Consider the following 18336-nt stretch of genomic DNA (forward strand, 5'->3'; position numbering starts at 1 on the left):
ATGTATATGCAAAACAGAAACAGAGTCACAGGTATAGAAAATAGACTAGTGAATATTACTCAGCCACTAAAAAGAATGAAATAATGCCATTTGCAGCAACGTGGATGGACCTGGAGATTATCATACTAAGTGAAGTAAGTCAGAGAGAGAAAGACAAATATCATATGATATCACTTATATGCGGAATCTAAAAAAAATGATACGAATGAACTAACTTATTTACAAAACAGAAACAGACTCACAGACTTAGAGACGGGGGAAGGGTTGGGGGATGGGATAGATTGGGTGTCTGGGATTCACATGTATACACTGCTATATTTAAAATAAAATGCCTTTCCATAAAAAAAAAAAGAGAGAGAGAGAGAGAGAGAAAATAAACTCATGGTTACCAAAGGGGAGAAGGAAGGGGGAGGGGCAAATTAGGGGTATGGGATTAAGAGATACAAACTACTATGTGTAACATAGATAAGCAACAAGGATATACTGTATAGCACACGGAATTATGGCCATTATCTTGTAATGACTTTTGATGGAGTACAATCTGTAAAAATACTGAATTGCTATGCTGTACACTTGAAACTAATATAACGTTGTAGGGAATTCCCTGGCAGTCCAGTGGTTAGGACTCCACACTTTCACTGCCCAGGGCCCGGTTCAACCTCTGGTCGGGAAAATAAGATCCCGCAAGCCGTGCAGCGCAGAAATAAATAAATAAATAGATAGATAAATAAATAAATAAATAAATAAATAAAATAATATAGAGTTGTAAATCAACTATACTTCAATTTAAAAAAAAGAAAAAAATACGCTCACAGATTACTTGATACTTATCTCTTTGGTGGAGCCCAATTTTTCTCCCCTTGAATATGGGCTGATTGAATGCCTTGCCTCAAATGAATAGAATGTGGCAGAAGTGACAGAATGACCTCCAAGAGTAGGTCATAAAAGATAATGTGGCTTCAGCTGCTTCTGTCTCTCAGGGATCACTTGCTCAGGGGAAAGCCATCTGCCGTGTGGTGAAGAAGCTCAGGCAGCCCTAATAAGCTGCCCATGTAGTGAGGTCTCCGGCCAACAGCAGTGGGGAACTGAGACCTCTAGTGAAGACCCATGTGAATGAGCCATCGTGGACCCTTCAGCTCAGGGTGTTGCAGCCCCAGCCAATGGCTTGACTTTGAGACGGGGGAAGAGTTGGGGGGAGGGATAGATGCATCATGCATCTATCCCTGCATCATGCAACCCTGAATTAGAAACACTCAGCCAAGCTGCTCTGGAATTTCTGATTCACAGAAAATGTGTGATGTGACAAATGGTTTTTTTTTTTTTTTTTTAAACTATGACTCTCAGCTCAAATCTAGCCTGCTGCCTGTTTTTATTTATTTATTTATTTATTTATTTATTTATTTATTTATTTATTTTTGGCTGTGTTGGGTCTTCGTTGCTGCGTGCGGGCTTTCTCTAGTTGCGGTGAGCGGGGGCTACTCTTCGTTATGGTGCGCGGGCTCCCCATTGCGGTGGCCTCTCTTGTTGTGGAGCACGGGCTCTAGGCACACGGGCTTCAGTAGTTGTGGCACGTCGGCTCAGTAGCTGTGGCTTGCGGGCTCTAGAGCGCAGGCTCAGTAGTCGTGGCACACGGGCTTAGTTGCTCCGCGGCATGTGGGATCTCCCCGAAGCAGGGCTCGAACCCGTGTCCCCTGCATTGGCAGGTGGAGTCTTAACCACTGCGCCACCAGGGAAGCCCGACAAATGCTTTTTTTTTTTTTTTTTTGGTTTAAGCCGCTGAGTTTGGGAGCAGTTTGTTATAAGCAATAAATAACTAATAAGCAGGTCTTGATTCCTCTTTCTGTCTCTCCACTGCCCTCTAGGTGACATCATCCAATTCTACGGCTTTAATCACCGTGTATATGCTGAAGACTTGCAAAATCTCCCTCTCCAAATTCTGACCTCTCCTTTGAAAGTCAGACTAGAATACCTAATGGCTTATGTGACATCCCCTCTTGGGTCTTGTGAAAGCATCTCAAACTCACTGTGTCCCAAACTGAACTCTTGGGTCCCCCTTGCCCATATCAGGAAATGGTACCACTCAGTAGCTCAGACCAAAACCTCATGAGTCATCTTTGATTCCTTTATCCCCTCTTACTCCACTCCCTCCAATACCCTCAACCTTTCAGCAAGTTCCTGCCCATTTTATCTCCAAAATACCTCTCAAGCCTTTCATGCCTCACCATCTCCACTGCCACCACCTCAGTGCAAGCCACCACCATCTCATCTGGGCTTCTGTCTCCCTTGAAATCCATTTTCACAGCAACCAGAGTACTTTTAAAAGTAAAATCAGGGGCTTCCCTGGTGGCGCAGTGGTTGAGAGTCCTCCTGCCGATGCAGGGGACACGGGTTCGTGCCCCGGTCCAGGAAGATCCCACATGCCGCTGAGCGGCTGGGCCCGTGAGCCATGGCCGCTGAGCCTGGGCGTCCGGAGCCTGTGCTCCGCAATGGGAGAGGCCACAACAGTGAGAGGCCCGCAAAAAAAAAAAAAAAAAAAAAAAGTAAAATCAGAACACCTCACCCCTGAGTAGATTGCAAAAATGGCCACAAATTCCTCCCATTCCTGCACGCTTGCCCCTTTGCAAAGGCTTTACTGCTTCTGCCATCAAGAGGCAGAGTCCAACCCTCCACCCTTTTAATCCTGCCTCTGCCATGTCACTTGCTTTAGCCAATGGGGCTTTCGTAAATGTGACACAAGTAGAGGCTTAAAACATATTTGCACTTTGGGGCTTTGCTCTCTTGCTGCTCTCAGTATCCTTGCAACCACCATCATATGAAGATCCTGGCTTAGCCTGCTGGGTGATGGGCAACATGTGGTCCAGCTACTTCCATTGGCCCCTGAACACTCTTCTGTAATGGCCCCTCTCCAGCACCCTCTCTGATAGAAAGGAGAAAGTTCCTTCTTGAGGTATGTATTGTTTTTACTCATTTAGCCATACTCTGCTTTTTTCTAGAAAGGATTTATGGCAGTGTTCCTGTTTAGGACCTTAGGTATCTGTGTGTGCCATTTGCTTGAGGCCTCAGCTGTGAAATGCTGGAAGAACATTGGACCCATTGAGAGGGAGCCTGTTCTTACCCTAACTATGCCATTTAAGAGCTGTGTGACCTTGAGTGAGTCACTTTATCTCTCTGAGCCTTAGTTTTCTCACCTGGAGAATGCACGTGCCTTTAGCTGTCATATGTAATTAACTAGTATGTTCCAGACACTGTGCTGAGTGCTTTTCATTTTTTGAAGAGTTCAACAAGATGGAGTTTAGGTTTTAAATTCTACTATTACCATCCTGTTTCACAGATGTTGAAACTGAGGCTCCAATAAGGAAAGGAAGTTGCCCAAGTCACACAGTATAGGCAGCAAAGCTAGGATCCTAACTCATATCTGTCTCACTCTAAACCCATCTTTCAGAACACTGTGCTGCACAACCTTCCCACATACACAGACATCTCTGTGTGTGTGTGAAGCTATGAGTGTAGCAGCGTATGTTGGATGGGTTCCACAAATTTGCATTGTTGAGGAGACCAGACTAACAGGGTACCTAAAATAGAGCAAAATGGGAAGGTCCAGAGTGAAATTTGAAGAAGGGTGGTGGCAAAGATGGTGTATAGATGAAAAAAGGAGCAGAGTGGTAAGGAGAGGGTACTCCAGTCTGGAAGAGCTGCAGGAGCTAAGGTGTGGAGGTGGAAATGTAGCTGGCATGCTCAGGGTCCAGAGAGGAGAGGCACTTGAGAACAGAAGGAGTCAAGGTCAGAGAGTCTGGGTGAGCCTAGAGGTCTGGCTCCTACAGCATGAAGAAGCCATAATACATCCTTCAGTCAGGGAAAGGGGAGATGGTGTAGTGGATACTGACCACCACCACCACTACCATCATCATCTTCAATAACCTTTATTAAATACTGTGTGCTAAGCGCTGATCTAAGCATTCTACATATATTATTTCATGCAGTGTCTCAACATCTCTCTGAGGTCGGTCTTACTATTATCCCCATTTTATGGATGGGGAACTGAGGTCTAGGGAGGTGAAGCACCTGGCCCAGGGTCATTCAACTAGCAAGTGGCCATGCTAGGACTTAAACCTAGGTCTTTCTGACTCCATGGCTCATGATCCTAACCACCTGGATGGTCCTCTAAGATCTTTGGGGGAAAAGATGCTGGGAATGTCACGGACAGGGTGGGCTGGATGGGCTCCAGCACTCACCTACCCCAGAACTGGCACCCACCCTCGTTCTCAAGCTTCCTCTTCTCCAGCTCAGCCTCGATCTGGTCCAGCACCATGGCCAGCTCCCCCAGGATCTTCTTCAGGTAGCTCACATCATCGTGCTCCAGGATCTTGGCCTGGGGGCAGGACAGGCAGGAGCTAGAGGAGCTGAGTTGGCTTCAATAGAACAAGGATGACCAGGGATGGAAGACTCTTGGCCCAAATCCCCTTCTGCAGACCCAGTCTCCTTATGTCCCCTTAAGTGTATAGGATACCCCATTGTTACAAAGCATCCTCATCCGGTGTTCACAATAGTCCTGTGAGCTTGACTGTCCTGGCCAGATCCCTTTCATGGGGCTGGTACTCTCATACACCAGCTGCTATGAGAGTTGGTTGATAGTGGCTCACAGCTGCCCCTTCTTCAGAGAATTGTTCTCAGCCAATGAGGAGTTTCCTGGAAATACTTGGGAAATAATTGGGTCAATGATTGGCTGATAAAAGGGTATAAAAGTCTGTCCCTTTGTCTCAAGGTGGATTGACTCTGTGGCACCATTTATCCTCCAGAGCTCCCTGTGGGATCAGGTGAACTTAGCCCCTTCTTCATTCCTATCTCATCCTTACTGGGTTCTCCTTAGAGCGCTCCCTCAATACCTCGCTTACCCCAGAACCTCTGTCCAATGCTCTGCTCTTAGGGACACGACCTAAGACATTAGGAAAGTGAGGCTCCAGGGCGACAGTGACTTGCTCAAGGTCAAAGAGCCAGTAAATGACAGAGGAGGCAGGATTGGGAAAGCAAGCCAGTGGTTTTCCCATTTCATGTCATCAGCTGATTCTCTACTTAGAACCAGCTTCTTCCAGTTCTTCTTTTCCATGGAAAAGATGGTGGGAAAGGAGAATGAGCAGGCCTGGGGTCACTCACCATGAGCTTCTTCTGTTTAGAAAGGTAGGGCTCAGAGAGCTGGGGCTCCTCTTCATGGTCCAATTTCATGAAGTCCATGGTGGCATTGGCTAAATGTCCTGGGGAGAGAATAAGGAAATGTCCCGTTCTTCTGATACCTAGTGCTCTTCCTTTCCCTTTTCCCCAACAACTTGGAATAGGTCCCATTCAAACACTAGTCCAGGAAGTAACAATATTAACAGGCATAACTAGGAGACACTATGTCATTACAGGCTGGGACATAGGGATGGATGAGATGCCATCCTGCCCTAGACCATAAAAGAGATACCTACGACATAGCATGATCAATCTCTAATGAAGAGTGAACAGAATGCTGTGAGACCCAGAGGGCTACCTGCCTGGGGCACAAGCTGTCAAGAAACCTCATTGAGGAGGAGACTCTAAGGGATGAGTAGGAGTTTGCCGGAAATGAATATCACCCTAAATTGTGGACAAGCTCATGCTTCAGGGAACGTCTCCCTCACTCCTTTCTGTAGGTGAAGAAACGGATTCAGAGAGCCTAGTAAATTCCACACTAGTAAACGACCAGCAGATGGTAACATTTCAGCCATTCACTCCCAATGCTTAACACTCCCTGAATGTGCCAGATCATTCCAAACTTCTAGGCTGTTGCTCACACTGCTTCTTCGTCCTGGAATAGCCTTCTCCAATATTCCTGAAAACCCCCTTCCAGGTCCAGCTTAAGATGACCTCTTCCTTGAAGCCCTTCCTGATCTTCTAGGAGGTCTGACCACTCAATGCCTTTGTCCTCCAGAGTACGCTGTACAGATTTCCACCAGAGAATGCACATACACACACACTAATCAGAGCTGCCATTGCACGAATCCATTCACATTGTAGTCTATGTGAAAAGCACCCCCTGGACTTGTGCAGTGCACAACCTGTGTTACTGTACATGGAGATTTTGATGCTAATTTACTTATCTCTGGATGTATATGTCTCCCTCTAGAATCTGAGTTTCTGGAGAGCAGTGGCTATATCAGATTCATCTCTGTTCCCTTAAAATCCAATACAAGCCTGGCATAGAAGAGGAGCTTAGTGAGTGTTGAATGAATGAATGAATGGAATGAGTGAATAAATGAGTGACTGCAATTGTTCAGCTTCTGCCCTCTGAGGTTTCACTATCCACCACCCTATCTCCTGGCCTGATACCAGTAAGCATAGTCCCAGATCTTTCAGCTTTGGGGCTATATTAAGTCTCATTGATATTTTATGAGTTTGAAGGTCAAGTACAGCATCTTCTCTCTTGCCAGTCACCCAGGGCTGCCCATGTGACTCTCTTTAGACCCCAGGAGGGCAGACTAGGCCAAGGAAAGACCTTGGACTAATTGGGTTGGGGGGTCACTGCGAGATGACTTCTGCATCCTGTGAGGTCCCCCCCACCAGCTGGGCTGGAGCCTTGAGATCCTCTCTGCCCCCCCGCTGCCTTCTAGGCACCTTCAAATGGCTCAGGACAGGGTAGGGGAGCACCTCCAGCTTCCAGAAGCACTTAGGGACTCCCTCCACTTAACCCAGGCCACCATCATTGCTCACCTAGATGACAGCCAGGACCCCCTAACAGCTCCACCCAGTCTTCTCTCGGTTGAATAATCTTTGTGAAATGCAGATCTGATCATGCCACTTTCCATCACTGTTTCTCCACTGCTCTTCGGATAAAATTCCAATTCTGCCAGCCCTACTCCCCAGACTTGTACCACGACTACACTACACATACCCACATTGGGCTACACTTCAACCACATTAAAGTCCTTCATTTCCTGAAACACACCAGGCCCTCCCCTACCCCCAAACCCAATAGGATTCTCCCTCTCCTTCCCTTTCCAACTCCTGGTCATCCTTGGATGTTGCTGCATTCTAGAAGCCTTTCACGACCCCGGAGGCTGGGATGGGCATCTTCTCTGGCCCCACTGCCTCTATGTTCCCCTTATCATAACACTGATTGGTACTAGGTTAGAAAAATTTTAATCAATGTGGTTTTGTGGGGTTTTTTTGCCACAATGCGTGGCACGCAGAATCTAAGTTCTCTGACCAGGGATCAAACCCATGCCCCCTGCAGAGGAAGCACGGTGTCTTAACCACTGGACCGCCAGGGAAGTCCCCAAATCAATTAGTTTTGAATCGATTATACATGCATGCTTGTTTAAAAATTCAAACAATATTAAGGAATGTACAGTGAAAAGTAAATCTCTCTCCTCTCAATCTGCAGTCCCTTAGTTCTGGCTCTCCCAGTCTTCATGCGTCCTTCCAGAAATACTCCTTGTGTTTGCAAGCACCTGTGTATCCATTCGACCCCCTTTTATATATATTAACGATAGCACACTAGATGCATTTTTTTGCCCTTCACTTTCTCCCTACTTACTAATATATCTTAGAGAGCATTCCACATGCCTGTTATTTTTTTTTTTAACAGCTGCACAGTATTTCATTGTTTGTATGTACTAGAATTTATCTACCCAGTCCCCAAATCATGGTCAACTGGGTAATTTCCAGCCTCTTGCTATTACCCCTCATGCTGCAATGCATATCCTTGTACATACTTCTTTGGCGCACACATCCAAGTGTCATTGCAGGACAGTCTCCAAAGTGTGGGCCTTTTAATATTTGATATAGAGGGCCAGACTGCCCTCCTGAGAGGTTGTTCAAATTTACTTAGTCCTGCATCGTAATTATCTGGTCGTTTGTCTTTCTGCTTCCATGAAACTGTGACCCTGGGAGGGTAGAAATTGTGACAGTCCCCTTCTGTCCCCAGCCCCGTGCCCAGGGCCTGGGTCATAGGAGACTTCATAAATGTTGTTAAATGTTGTTGACTCAATGGGGACAGGACAATATAAATATGTCCTGAGTCTTGTTCAAGGGCACTCTAAAGAGACGAAATCGAGTGCCACAACCTGGCCCACCTTTGGACATGAGCCTCACTCCTTTGAGAGAGAGGAAGTGACCTTTTACCGAGCACCTATTATCTACTTGGAATCATCATGCTTCAGCTGTGTATTGGACACCATGGTGTCTGCATAGAGCCTGGACCAAAGTCTGTAAACAGTTGTTGATGGACGATCTGATTTAATCCAACACTTATTTTACTGAGTACTGAAAAAAATGAAAGGATAAAGTAGGCTGTGGGCACAATCAGGTTGGCAGTTAGGACAGTATATGGGATGCTTGAAGAAGAACTCAGAGACCCGGGGCTGTGCAATATCTGGGCAGTCTTCCTTCGTGATGCCAGCCCGGATGTCACTCAGTGCCCTGGGCTGCCAACCCCAGGTGTCTAGGGCTGAGATGCCTGTGGGGAGGTGTCCCAGCTCCCATGGACAGGCAAGCCTCTAGGGGCACAGATAGCCCTATGGCCTCTGTATGGGATGGCAGGACAAGAGGAGGGGGTAGGAGAAGGGAATGAGAGAGAGAGACTGCCAGAGAGGAAGAGAGACATATTCAGCTCAAAACAGGGTGAGTGAGATGGAGAGCCAGAGAGAGAGAGAGAGAGAGAGAGCCAGAGTGAGAGACAGAGAGCTGAACAGAGACAGAGACAGACACAGGGATGGAGAGAGAGGCAGAGGCAGAGGGATATCCATGGGGAAGAGGAGAGATAAAGGGAAGAAAGTGAGTAAGAGATACAGGAATGGGAGGAAGAGGGAGGAGGTGGGCGAAGACCGGGTTACCCTGAGGGTTCTGCGCCCCGACCCCGACCCCGGGACTCACTGCGGATCTCGGCCGTGGCGTACTTGGGGATCATGGAGTCGGCAGTGAGTTCGGGGTGCAGGATGCAGCCGTGCGTGTAGGCGTCCATGGGCAGCGCGTCCAGCAGCTCGCGGTACTGCAGCACCCGTGCGTGCTGGGGGCTGCCCGCCTCGGGCATCAGCGCCACCACGTGCTCTGCGGGGCACGGCCGGGGGCTAGGAGGCGGCACGCAGGGCCCTGTGTAGGGCCTCCCGCCCCCCTGATTCAGAGAGGCCAGCCTCTGGCACCCCATCCCCCAGCCTCAGCATCCCGGAACCACGAGATGTCCAGAAGTTTGGGGCCCATCCCCTTTCCTTGACTCTTGAGAGAAAGTCCCCACCAGGCTAACAGGGAACCCTAGTGATCCTGCCGGCCTATCTCTCCTCACTGGAGCCCCGCCGAGCTGTCCCCTGAGGGGCAGCTCCTCACCTGCCCGGGCTTGTTGCCAAGTTGGTCTCTAGGCCTAGTGTTGCCAGACTTGGAGAGAAGCTAGAAACCTGGATGTTTGAAATTGAACTCTCCTTGGTTTTTAAATGTTGGCAACTAATTCATATTCTTTTAAAACAGTGCATGTCTGGGCCCCGATCTCTCAGTTACATTTGCAGCCTCTGCCATGGGCACTGAGCTTCTGGACTTGAGCAAGGCCAGAGGGAGGGAAGTAGGGACAGAGGACGTAGGGTTCTGAGAGGTTCTGGGATGCCGGGCCCTGCTCATGTCTGCAAAGTTCTCAGGTATCCGGGCCCATGTCTGTGGGGTTCCGGAAGAGCCTGTGGCCCTGACTATGCTTACAGGGTTTCAGGGGGCTGGGTCCTGGCCGAGCCCTGGCATCCCCGGGAGATCTGGATCCTGTCTGTGGGGACTTAGAAGGGGGTCTGGGTCCCGTTTATGCCTGGTGGGTTCCAGACACAGGCCAAGCCTGTGACTCCAGAGTTCCCGGGCAAGGAGGCTATAGCCCTAGCCGCTCGAAGGCGGGTGTCTGGGCCATGCCCTTTCCCTCAGTACCGGGGAGGGGGGTCAGATCTGTGGGGTCCCCGGGGACCTGTGGCCATGCTCTGCGGTTCCTGGGGGGCCTCTGAGGCCTGCCTGCAGCCCGTGGCTCCTTGCGGGGTAGCCCGGGCCCGTGGGGTTTCCCCAGGCTTCCCAAGGCTCTGGGGCGCTGTCTGGGCCCGCGCGGCCGCCGTACCTCCCGTGAACGTGCGCTCCACGTAGTCGATGATCTGGTCGTAATCGCTGATGATGTTGTCGCGATGGATGATGACGGGCACCTCCTCGCCCAGGTTGAGCCGCATGAACCAGGGCTCCTTGTGTTCGCTCTGCGGCAGGCTCACGTCCCGCTCCTCACACGCCAGGCCCTTCTCGGCGATCACCAGCCGCACCTGCAGGCGCCAGGGTCAGAACGGGGAAGGCGGGCGGACACACGGGGACCCTCTGTCCAGGTGGGGCGGGGCGTGCGGGGAGGGAGGTCAGAGGTCACACACTGGAGGGGCCAGTGTTGCTTCCGGCCCACTCCTGGGCCCCTGGGGTACGGGATAGGGGATACATCCCCGGGGCCTGGTGGTGGGAGGAACACAGCTCTGCCCTGGGGACAAGGGGCAGAGGTGCCTGGTGGTGACCGGGCTGGGTGTCACTGCTGGACGTACCTGCGATAGGATTTCTGGCTCTTCTGTGTGAGTTTGGGCGGATTCGTTACACTTTCTGGGCTTCATGGGTTTTTTATTTGCAGAATTGAAGTATTAATAGTAGTACCCACACAGTGTCTGGTATATAGATGGTGCTTAATTCATAACTCTCATTATCAGGATTGGACTCACAGCCTGGCCTCCAAACGTGAATCTGGCCAGGAAATTTGCAGAAATTCTTATCATCACCATGATCAGTAGCAAAATTTCTCAAATTATTTGAGAAACAAAGTGAAGTGAAAAATAATTTGCCAACATCAGCCTAGCCCTTTATTGTCCCCAGACACCTTCCCATCTGGTTGTTGGATGCTCACAATAGCCTTCCAGAGGAGCGCAGAGCAGAGACTATCTCCCGTTTTTGCTGATGAGAAAAAGAAAGTACAGAGAGGGCAACTAACGACCCAAAGCCACACAGCCAATTTAGCAGTAGATCTAAAACTAGAAGCAATGGTTCCTGACTCTCAGACCAGTGTTCTCTGCCCTGGGGGCTCCTTCCAGGGAGTCCTGGGCCTCGCCCCTCCTGAGTCTTTCCCTTATCTCCAGGGGGTCCCAGACAAACATATGACCTGGTAGATGCTAACGGAGAGCCTCCTGACCCAGCCCAACAGTTCTGAGCTGGCAGATGGTTAATGATCACCTAGCCCAACTATCCGCTGCCTGTGGACTGAGACTCAGAAGGTAGGCTAGACTTGTCTAAAGTCCCCCAGCAAAAGGATGGCAAGCTCCACTCCTACATGCTCCTCCCTACTTCTAGCTCCAGCCCAGGAGAAAGAGAGGGCACCCCTGAGAGAGGCAAAGGTCTCTTCCTGTTAAGCATCAATGACCCCTATACATACCTAGGTGGTAGTTCCCATTCCCTTCCTGCCTGCCCTGGCATCCTCCTGGCAGGTTCCGCCCAGCCACCCAGCGTCTGGGTCAAGCTGGGATGTCTGAACGGATGGAAACAGAAACTAAATCAGTCCTTTGCCCTTGGCGGGTCCAGATGTTTGGCCTTCCATCCTGGCAGGGCATCTGCTCCCAGGGACCACTCCCTGGGCACTGCCCTTGAACTCCAGTGAGGGTGCCTGGTGGGGCTCCTGCCTGGGGAGGGGACTGTGTTTAGAGGAACAACAGTCCTGCTTGGAGCTGCCTCAGGATCACACCAGCAAGCAGCCAAGGAGACTTTCTCCTTTAGCTGAGCTGCAGGCCAGAGCCATGTGCCATCCTGCAGGGGAGGGGGTGGGGAGGAAGCCAGGCCCAGAGGGAGGGCATGCAGCTACCAAAGCCATCCGCCTTCTTTGCCTCCTGGAACTGTGCCAGACTTAGGTGGTCACCACTCAGTGTGACCAGACATCAGCCAACTCTGGGCAAACTATCCCCCCTGTGGGTGCCTGAAAGTCACCCACTGGTGCTTCATTGTCATGGCTAGGTACTGTCCCCCCTCACCCGGGCCCTTGTTTATGAGAAAACTGTGATGGGCTGGGTAGGCATCTCTGCCCAGCCACTTAGTTGCAGTGTGATTTTGTAAAAGACATTTAGAGTCTCTGAGTCTTAGTTTATTTATCTCAAATACTTTTAAAAAATTAATAAGCTTTATTTCTTACACCAGTTTCAGGCCTACAGAATCGAATGCCTTTTTTATGTAACATCTTATGGCTTACAAATGTGCCACTTTTCAACACTTATTCATTGAGTGCCTACTCTGTGCCAGGTCTTGTTCTAAGTGCTCAAGACTCAGCAGTGAACAAAACAAAGATCTCTGCCCTCAGGGAGCTGACATTCTGGTGGAGGCAGACAGATGAGAAGCAGTTAAAATGAGATGGTGTGGGGCTTCCCTGGTGGCGCAGTGGTTGAGAGTCCGCCTGCCGATGCAGGGGACACAGGTTCGTGCCCCAATCCGGGAAGATCCCACATGCCGCAGAGCGGCTGGGCCCGTGAGCCACGGTCGCTGAGCCTGCGCGTCTGGAGCCTGAGCTCCACAATGGGAGAGGCCACAACAGTGAGAGGCCCGCGTACCGCAAAAAAAAAAAAAAAAAAAAAAAAAAAAAAAAAAATGAGATGGTGTGTCAAAAGATAGTGAGTTCATCGGAAAAAAGAAAAAATAGAGCAAGGTAAGGGAAATTGGGGGGTGCCAGGGCATCAGGGAGGCAAGTGGCAATTTTAAATAGGGTGACCCATCAGGGCAGGCCTCTCTGAGAAGACGACATTTGAGCAAAGAACAAAGAGAGAGTAGTCCACACAGGGATCCAGGCAGAGGGGACAGCCAGTGCAAAGGCCCTGAGGTGGGAGCATGTCTGACATGTTTGAAAAATGGTGAGGTGGCCATCCTGCTGGAGCAGGATGGACGGAGGTGACAAAAGGAGAGGAGGTCAGAAAGGGTCATGCACAGGGATATTTAATTGAGATTCTTAGACCCAGGGGTCTCTGAATAAATTCAGGGAGCCCTCAAACTAGGATCGGAAAATTACAGGTTTATTTTCAGGCATGTCAAGCTGACACTTAGCATTCTCTTCAATTATGAGTGTAGGCAACAAAGCATGGTGGTGTTAGCCGTGCCTATAATATTGTCACCGCTAGGAATCAGATATTTTCATCACTTCACAGTTGCTGCAATTACATCCGTCACGACTTCAACATTACAGTAGTTATTAGTCCTGCCACTAGATCGTGTGATACTATGGGTTAATACAGAAACACATATTATTATGTAACAAATTTGTTTTGAAAATATGTCAATAGCTTTACTTCAGTATGATTGGTTTTCGTTCTAATCTAATACTCCTATGTATTTGATGTTATTCAATTAAAAGTACTATTCTGAGAAAAGTCCATGGGCTTCCCCCAATTGATGAGTGGGTCCATGACCCAGGCAAGGTTAGATCCTGCAGTAGGGCCTGAGGCCATTATGAGGACTCCGGTTTTTTCCTGGAAGGACTTGTGAGCCACTGTAGGCTTCTGAGCAGAGGAGTAGTAAGATGTGCAGTTCTCGCCTGTGGACCTCCTGGGAGTGGGAGAGGGGGTGGTAAATTGTCGAGGGCAGCATGGACAGGGCTGGAGTGCCAGTGCCCAAGAGCTTAAAAAGTAAGGCCAGAGTGGCAGGTAGAGGTCATTTACTTCCCTTCTGCCATGTCTGGGAGGCCCCTCTGCATGCAGGCAAGGCCCTTTAGGACTGATGAGAAAGAAGGAAACGCACCTGCTAAGCCCATACTGTGTGCCAGACACTTAACACATGTCCCTGTCCTTTCAGTCCCCCAGGAATCTTGCACGGTCAGATGTAAATGTCCCCTTTTCCAGATGAGGATGTTGAGGCACAGAGGAGGTGGAAGTGACTTGTCCAAGGTCACACAGCCAGTAAGCACTCAAGATGAGACTGGAACCAGGACCATCTGACTGCAGAGCCCATGTGTTTTCCATCAGGCTACACTGCCTCTAGAACCCACCACAGGCCCCTGGGCAAGGGGAAGGCCCTGGCAGGAGAGTCAGGAGAATGCTAGGCTGCCTTGGTCAGAGGCTTGGTCACAAATGGGATTGCAGTAGGTGGTCCCATACCTGACTAAGGGGCCACCTTAGCCCTGAGCTCATGCTGAATAAGGAATATTCAGGAGGCTCCCTCAGGAAATGGTGATGGGAGGGGCCACCCTCCTACCTCCTGGTCACTGGGGCCTGGCTCCTGAGGTTTTGGGGAGGAGGAGATCCTGGCATCTGGAGGTCAGTCTGATTCATTCCCAACCCCCCCAGCAACTTGTATGGAGCCTGGCATGCAGTAGGTGTTCAGCATGCATGTACAGAAGAGTCCCAGCATGACCTTGATTAACTCCAACCCCTCCTTTACCTAGCGCTTTAGTGATATCGTAACACCCTTTACTAACAGAGCCTTGACACCATGCCAGGCACTGCGATCAGCACTTTTTGTGCATCATCTCATTTCACCATCACAATAGCCTTCTGAAGAAGGTACTCCCATTAGCTCCATTTTACAGATTATAAAACTGAGACTTTAGGGAAGCAAAGTGACCTGCCAAAAACTCCATGGTGAATTATTGGAGAAGATGGCTCTCCTGCTGGGGCCTTTCTGGCCTCACAGTCTGTACTTTAAACTAGGAACTACTCAAAGGGGGATCAGAGGACCAGCTTCACCTGCATCACCTGGTAGCCGGTTAGAATGCAGCATCTTTGGCCCTACTCCAGATCTGCTGAGTCAAAATCTCTGGGGTGGGACCCAGCATTCTGTGCTTGAACCAGTAAGGTATGCTCAAGTTTGACTAGTGCCATTGTAGGACACTAAGCAGTACCGCCTGTTCAACAACCCTCAGCGATCCTGAGAGGGGGTTGCAATTAGAAGAAGTAGCTATTATTGTTATTATCATCCCATTTTCCAGATGATGGAACTGAGCCTAGACCAAGAATCAAACCATAGAGCCTGGTTCCAAGGCCATTTCTCTTTAAGGAATCTGTTTCTCCATCTGGAAAATGAGTGAATGGAACAAAAGGATCTTTCAGGGAGAAGAGAAGTCGAAGGGTCAGGCAGTGGGTGACCCTTAGGCTCCAGCAGGACCGCCTGCTGGGACCTGGCCATGGTGCTGAATCTGCACCCCACAGAGAGGACAGCCCAGGGTGAGAGACTGCGCTCCTAGAGGCCCCTGGTCTTACAGGCTCAGTGCTTGGACCTCACCCCCAGGAAGCGGGAACCCCGATAACTCAACACCAGGCTGCATTCCCAACCGCCTTCTAGCTCCCCTGAGTCTGAGATGGGACCGTGTGGCCGTCTGTGCCTTTAAGAGCAAAAAGCACAGACCTTATGGGCCAGCTGAGCTGGTTTGAGGAGATGGGTTAACTCCTTCCTTCTCAGCTCAAGATTGGGGGGTGGGGTGGGGGGAGGGCTAGGGTCAGACCCTTCAAGCTCCAATCAGAAGGCCCCCAGCCGGGCAGAAGGGCAGAGGAGCTTTGACCCGCAGGCCTGTGGCATGGGGACAGCAGCGCGGGGGTGGGGGGGAGGGGGAAAGGGCCTGCGATGGAACTACTGGGGCCTGGGGCCGGAGGCTGGACCCCAGGAAGCGCCCCTCCCCCCTCCGCGCAGCAGCAGCCCCCTCCAACAGGCCGCGTTTCCAGCAGTGCCCATTCCCTTCCCCTTGCCTTTGTCTCTCTTCTCAGCTCTTCAACAGACCGGGTCTTTCTGGGAGGGAAAGAGGCAAAATGGGTGTTCCTAGAATTAGGGACGGTGCTCCTGGGGCCCAAGACAGGGCCAGTCACCTCCCGGGAGGGCAGCCCAGCTTCCCCCGTCCTCTGGGCCCCGAAGCCCCCGATCCTACCCTCCAGTCTCTCACCAGGTCTTCAGACCCCTTAAGCCCTCCCGGATCCCCTCCCCCAAGCCTCCTGGTGCATCGGTCGGATTCCCCTGCTCCCTCCGGGCTCTACCTTCTGCGAGCTGAAGGACTGGGTCCAGTGGTACAGAACCAGGCTCTCCTTGGGCCAGTGGGCGTGGCTGGCCGCTTCGGCTGCTTCGGGGGCCTCCGCCGGCTTGGCCACATCGCTCTCCAGCGCCGAGATGGGCCACCAGCTGCAGTTGGTGGGGGTCAGATTATTGGGGGTCGCCATGACAGCCCGAAATCAGAGGCAAGAAAGAAGGAGGCTCCGGCGGTGGCGGCTCTCTCTCGCCCAGCATCACATGGCCTCGCCGAGCCTGCCCCTCTCCTTCGCTCCCTCCCTCCCTTCCCCGTGAATGTCATTACTCACTGGGCGAGTGGGGGAGGGGCGAGGGGGATCCCAGGAGCTCCTTCCCTCCTCCTCCCCTTGGCCCACCCCTGGCCCGTGCCAGAAAAGCCACCAGTCCAAGGTCAGGCTCGGTGGAAGGGCACCAGGAGCCACAGGGAAGTGGGCCATGCCCCCAGATAGCTCGAATCTGGCCAGCCAGCTGCCGAAGATTCCACCATTATAAACGCATTCTGCCTCTCAAATCTTCTAAAAGGCAAATAGGACAACTGGTGTCATAGAAATACATTCCTTTTATAAATCAGTGTCTGGAAATTAGCTCGTCTCTCTTTGAAGCTGTTATTTTCTAACTTTTCTCCAGAAGGACCTCTAAGGGCAGAAGGGAACACATTATGATTTATTGAGCAAATGCTTACATAGCACTCCTGTGTGTCCAGGCACCATCAATTCATTTAATCCTCACAATAATCCTATTAGACTCACTTTACAGAGGCGGAAACTGAGGCAGGAGAGGCTAAGTGACCTTGCCCAAGGTCATCTAGCTAGTAAGTGGTGGAGCTGAGATTCGAACCCAGGCTGACCAGCTGCAGGGTCTCTGTTTTTAGCCATAAGGTCATAACATGACAATAATATAAATGACAGCACAGCAAGCATTTATCAACCCAAATACTCTACATGCATCACCTCATTTCATCTGCTCAGTAATCGTTTTTTCCAGATGAGGGAGGTGAGGCTCAGCGATGTCAAGTCATTCATTGGTCCAAGGTCACATTTTCACCCCAGAGACTGAGGCATGACTAGAGGAGCCCCGTAATGCCTTTGCCATCACATAGTTTATCCTAAACATTCATGGGAACTTTACATAAAATTCCTTAATATATCCTTGCTTACCTTGCTATAATGTTTTATTTATCATTGAGCAACTAGATGCACCAGGAAAATAAGCTTCTCAGTTTGCCCTCCCTTGGCAACTTTGATCTTGGACTTTCAGCTTCCAGAACTGTGAGAAAATACATTTCTGTTGTTTAAGCCACCCAATTTGCAGTATTTTGTTATGGCAGCCAGAGCAGATTAATATACCTACAATAGAAGCGCATTATTTGTATCTTTTCAAAAGAATTCAAGTTGGGGCTTCCCTAGTGGTGCAGTGGTTAAGAGTGGTTAAGTGGTTAAGTGGTTAAGAATCTGCCTGCCAATGCAGGGAACATGGGTTCGAGACCCGGTCCGGGAAGATCCCACATTGCCACAGAGCAACTAAGCCCGTGCACCACAACTACTGAGGCTGCACTCTAGAGCCCGCGAGCCACAACTACTGAGCCCGCGTGCTACAACTACTGAAGACCGCGGACCTAGAGCCCGTGCTCCGCGACAAGAGAAGCCACTACAATGAGAAGCCCGCGCACTGCAACAAAGACCCAACGCAGCCAAAAAATAAATTAAAAAAAAAAAAGAATTCAAAGTTGATAAAAAAAAAAAAGAGATACTACTGGATTTCCCCTTACTACTGGGGGCAAAGCCAGGCTTGGTCCCCACACTACAGGAAAAGAGGGAGGAAATTAACATGGTCATCTCAGTGTCCTTTAACCAGGTCCTTTACAGAAGTCCCACAAGAAGAGTATTAATGTCCACGCTTGACAGATGGAAAAACAGGCTTGGCAAACAGAAAATGTCTCACCTCATATCACCACCTAGGAACCACCTAGGAACTGGAGCTGGGATCCCCGTCTACCTGATCCCCACATACACCTGAGGTTTTGTTGCTGTTTTTTCTTAAAGATTTTTTTTTTTGATTTGGACCACTTTTAAAGTCTTTCTTGAATTTGTGACCATATTGCTTCTGTTTTATGTTTTGGTTTTTTGGCCACGAGGCATGTGGGATCCTACCTCCCTGACCAGGGACTGAACCCGCACCCCCTGCATTGGAAGGTGAAGTCCTAACCCCTGGACCACCAGGGAAGTCCCAACACCTGAGTTCTTTTCTCCTCCTCCTCCTACCTCCATAGAACAGATACTGAAATGGTCACAGGGTGGGGTGGGGCTGGACGACATCCTTCAGCCAGTAAGG

At 50.2% G+C, this 18336-nt stretch overlaps 1 protein-coding gene across 18 annotated transcripts in view; it reads right to left on the reverse strand.

Annotated features, from left to right (window-relative positions):
* Positions 1–18336, reverse strand: part of GDAP1L1 (ganglioside induced differentiation associated protein 1 like 1) — a 38769-nt gene that overhangs the window by 5793 nt on the left and 14640 nt on the right. For 3 of the 18 annotated variants that reach the window (XM_067013611.1, XM_067013614.1, XM_067013615.1), the window contains 6 exons: positions 15978–16119; positions 15696–15735; positions 10088–10280; positions 8887–9060; positions 5152–5249; positions 4237–4369 (listed from right to left, as the gene is read on the reverse strand). In XM_067013611.1, the coding sequence (XP_066869712.1) occupies positions 4237–4369; positions 5152–5249; positions 8887–9060; positions 10088–10280; positions 15696–15735; positions 15978–16090 (751 nt within the window). In that variant the 5' untranslated portion in view covers positions 16091–16119. The other 15 variants (XM_067013619.1, XM_067013618.1, XM_067013617.1 and 12 more) reach the window with 14 other exon arrangements.

This window comes from Kogia breviceps, chromosome 14 (genome assembly GCF_026419965.1).
Source record: "Kogia breviceps isolate mKogBre1 chromosome 14, mKogBre1 haplotype 1, whole genome shotgun sequence".
Lineage (NCBI taxonomy): Eukaryota > Metazoa > Chordata > Mammalia > Artiodactyla > Physeteridae > Kogia > Kogia breviceps.